The sequence below is a fragment of the Triticum dicoccoides genome, unplaced genomic scaffold (assembly GCF_002162155.2).
Source record: "Triticum dicoccoides isolate Atlit2015 ecotype Zavitan unplaced genomic scaffold, WEW_v2.0 scaffold63167, whole genome shotgun sequence".
Taxonomy (NCBI): domain Eukaryota; kingdom Viridiplantae; phylum Streptophyta; class Magnoliopsida; order Poales; family Poaceae; genus Triticum; species Triticum dicoccoides.
Window position 1 is genome coordinate 1 of NW_021287647.1, and position 3,139 is coordinate 3,139.

General features: G+C 46.5%; 1 protein-coding gene across 1 annotated transcript; it reads right to left on the reverse strand.

Moving 5' to 3' along the window:
- Nucleotides 1-1,329: 1,329 nt before the first annotated feature.
- On the reverse strand, nt 1,330-2,761 carry LOC119347291. The gene is made up of 4 exons (XM_037616130.1): nt 2,668-2,761; nt 2,379-2,562; nt 1,854-2,032; nt 1,330-1,779 (listed from the first exon to the last, which is right to left on the reverse strand). Exons 2-4 carry the CDS (start codon nt 2,550-2,552, stop codon nt 1,599-1,601), a joined length of 534 nt encoding a protein of 177 aa, XP_037472027.1. The 5' UTR covers nt 2,553-2,562; nt 2,668-2,761; the 3' UTR covers nt 1,330-1,598.
- Between the last annotated feature and the right edge of the window lie 378 nt (nt 2,762-3,139).

Sequence of the window (3,139 nt, forward strand, 5' to 3'; positions counted from 1 at the left end):
GTGGACTTCGACGAGTAGCTTGTACCTCAGCTACGATCTTGATCGGATGTTGTAGATAGTCAGGCTCTTCAGTCTTTTTCATTTGTAGATGTCTGTACCCAGACATGTAATGCTTCCGCTTGTTGCTTGTATGCTCTGTATGACGGGTCCTGTGACCCCTTTTTGCAATAAATGCTATGTTGGCTCTTTGAGCCTTATCTATATGAGTTGTTGAGTTATGTTGTGATGTCATGTTGTACAGCACATACTTACATGTTATGTGTACGTGTAATGTGTATTGCTATGTGTGGGATCTGACTATCTAGTTGTTTATCCTTAGTAGCCTCTCTTACCGGGAAATGTCTCCTAGTGTTTCCACTGAGCCATGGTAGCGTGCTACTGCTCAGGAACACTTAGGCTGGCCGGCATGTGTCCTTCTTCGTTCCTGTGTCTGTCCCTTCGGGGAAATGTCACGCGATGAACACCGGAGTCCTGTTAGCCCGCTACAGCCCGGTTCACCGGAGTCCTGTTAGCCCAGTGCTACAGCCTGGATTCACTCGCTGATGACCAACACGTTCGATGCTAGGTCATGGATGCCTGTCCCTGTAAGTTAGTGCCACTTTGGGTTTACGACTAGCCATGTCAGCCCGGGTTCTTTGTCATATGGATGCTAGCGACATTATCATATACGTGTGCCAAAAGGCGCAAACGGTACCGGGCATGGTAAGGAGACACCCGTGAAAATACCGTGCGCGAGGCCGCAAAATGATATAAAGTGTTACATGCTAGATCGGTGTGGCATAGAATCGGGGTCCTGACACGTTTTTGTGGCCATCCGTGTCACGGCCACCTTAGTGCCCCCGATCTGGAAGCAACCAGCACAGCCAGCGACGATTACAGCGTCATCACGGGCAGCGTTCAAATGCAGCCTGGATGTCCGTCAGACCAATCACTTGTGCATACTCAGAATTACGGAAAAATAATAATCTCTTCTTACTATCTATTTTGATGTTAGCGGCTCACCCACAATTGGTACCACAACTTGTTTGGTGCGTGACATATTTGACCTTCAGGTTGACTGGTCAAGTAGAGAACTTGTCTCATAGAGTGTGAATTCGCTACACTAAAGAAGAATCAGATTAAGACACAAGATGCTGGTGTTTAGCACGTGAGGCTGGCCTAGAGCAACTTTATTAATTTCTTTATGGTGGTACAAAAATTACTACTCCCTCCGATCCATAGTATAAGTGTGGCAGTTTTGAACTAAGGTTGCTTAGTTCAAAACTAAGCTACTTATTTTGGATCGGAGGGAGTACCCGTTCTCCATCCCAATGTTGTGCGAGCTGCACGTCATCACGCTCCCCAGGAGATGCTTTTACTACAGCTCAACTTTTTTTACATGTCAGCCTTTAAGCAGCAACATCAGCAGCAGCTGTGAACTCATTATTTCTATATCTTCAACAAACATAGAACAGGGAGACACTAAATAGATGTAGCATAACATCTAGACAACTTGGTACTAACCAGTTAGTTCGGTCATACAAAGCGATCGATGATTGTTCATGCAAGAACACACTAGCAACCTTTTATTGGACCTTTACCATTCATAAACATGGCTCTCAATCATTTTGTTTCACTTGCTTGCGTGCCTCCCCTCTTTTCTTCTTGATCCATTGCTTTTCATCTGGCTCCAATTCAACGATCGAACCAATGGCCATGCTTGTGAGCACATATGTGGTGAATATAAAAGACGCAAATCCACCGTAATACGTTAATGTATGCATCAATCGTAACATGCGCCTGCAGATAGGGTTCAGAGGAGATAACTTGTTAACCCCACAAAAATCTTGTAAACAGAAGATGATCATACATACCACGAGTCATCGCCGGGTCTAGGCCCCACTTGCGTGGCAAGCTCCTCGCGCAGCCGACTGATATTTTGGCCTTCCCTACCAGGGATATTGTAGAACCTTTGCACATGCGAAACCTTGTCGTACAGCTCCTCTGTCATGTTATGGATCTCTGTCAGGAGTTTCTCCCGATCTTCACAGCCCTGCTTTGCAGATTGCAGTAGAGCATAAGATGAGTTCCTACAAAAATGATCATGCAACGGGAAAACAGTAGTACTAGCTGGTCCATGGATCAAAGCATTTAGAAACAGGGTTTTGCTATTCGGTCCTCGGATTATGCATCTTGTCAGGTCGAAAACAATTGTTATTTTTTTCCTTTTTCTTGAGGAAACACAAGATCTGGATTCAATTTTGAGACGCCCTGGCTGTTTGGCGAAACATGGAGTTGGATTATCGAACGAGCTATTAGCACAGCATAAGCTAGTCCAGGTTGCAGAAGCAATCGCACAAAAAAGATATGAAATTGGTGAGCCGACGGGGGTAAAGTACCTTGGCCGCCGCCAGATTGTTGTCTGCGGCAGCAGCAGCGGAGGATGTGGTGGACCTAGCCCGGCCGACCTGGGAGAGCCTCGGGAAGAGCCGGCGCTGCGCCTTGTCCACAGCCACCGCCGGCGTCTGGCCACCGCCGACGAGCCTCCTCGCCGCGACTCGAAGCGCCGCCATCGGTAGCCGCCTGCGAAATAGCACGGATCAGGGGCAGCCCGTCGCCGAATCACGACCCTCCCCCACGCCTGGCTTCCGAATCGCGGGATCGGCGAGAGGAATTCGGGGCGCGCACCTGGTCTTCTTCTCTGATGTAGGCTAGGGTTTCCTCCGCCGCTCGCCAACTCCGATGGGGAACCAAAATGCCTTCCTTTATTTCTTCTTCGGGTTTCTTCTCTTTCTTTTATCCATCGTCATCCAACGAACGAACGTGGCCCGCCGCCCCGCTAGCAGGCCAGGCCCAGCCCACGGGCAGAACGCCCCTCCCTTTAAGTCCAGTTGGGTTTTTTTTTTCTGTCAACTCAAAACGAAAAAAGTATTTGGTTTTTTTCTCTCTCGCCTAAAAATGAAAAAGGTTGGTTTTATCTCCCTTTCTTTTTCCTAAATTTTCGTGATTAAAGTCTGTAAATATTTTCTAAAATTCGTGAACAATTTTTTATTCCATGATTTTTAATTATTTTGAACATACTTTTAAAATTCATAAAAATAAAATCCCACAATTTTTTTTGATTCATGAACTTGTTCAAATTTCTCAAAAACAGGTTAAT

What these genes read in the sequence shown, in the direction of transcription:
- LOC119347291 (XM_037616130.1), bottom strand. Translation starts at nt 2,552, where the DNA reads ATGGCGGCGCTTCGAGTCGCGGCGAGGAGGCTCGTCGGCGGTGGCCAG. An exon ending in ACAATCTGGCGGCGGCCAAG is followed by an intron (nt 2,033 to 2,378) that starts GTACTTTACCCC and finishes TCTGCAAAGCAG; the next exon opens with GGCTGTGAAGATCGGGAGAA. An exon ending in AGACCCGGCGATGACTCGTG is followed by an intron (nt 1,780 to 1,853) that starts GTATGTATGATC and finishes CCCTATCTGCAG; the next exon opens with GCGCATGTTACGATTGATGC.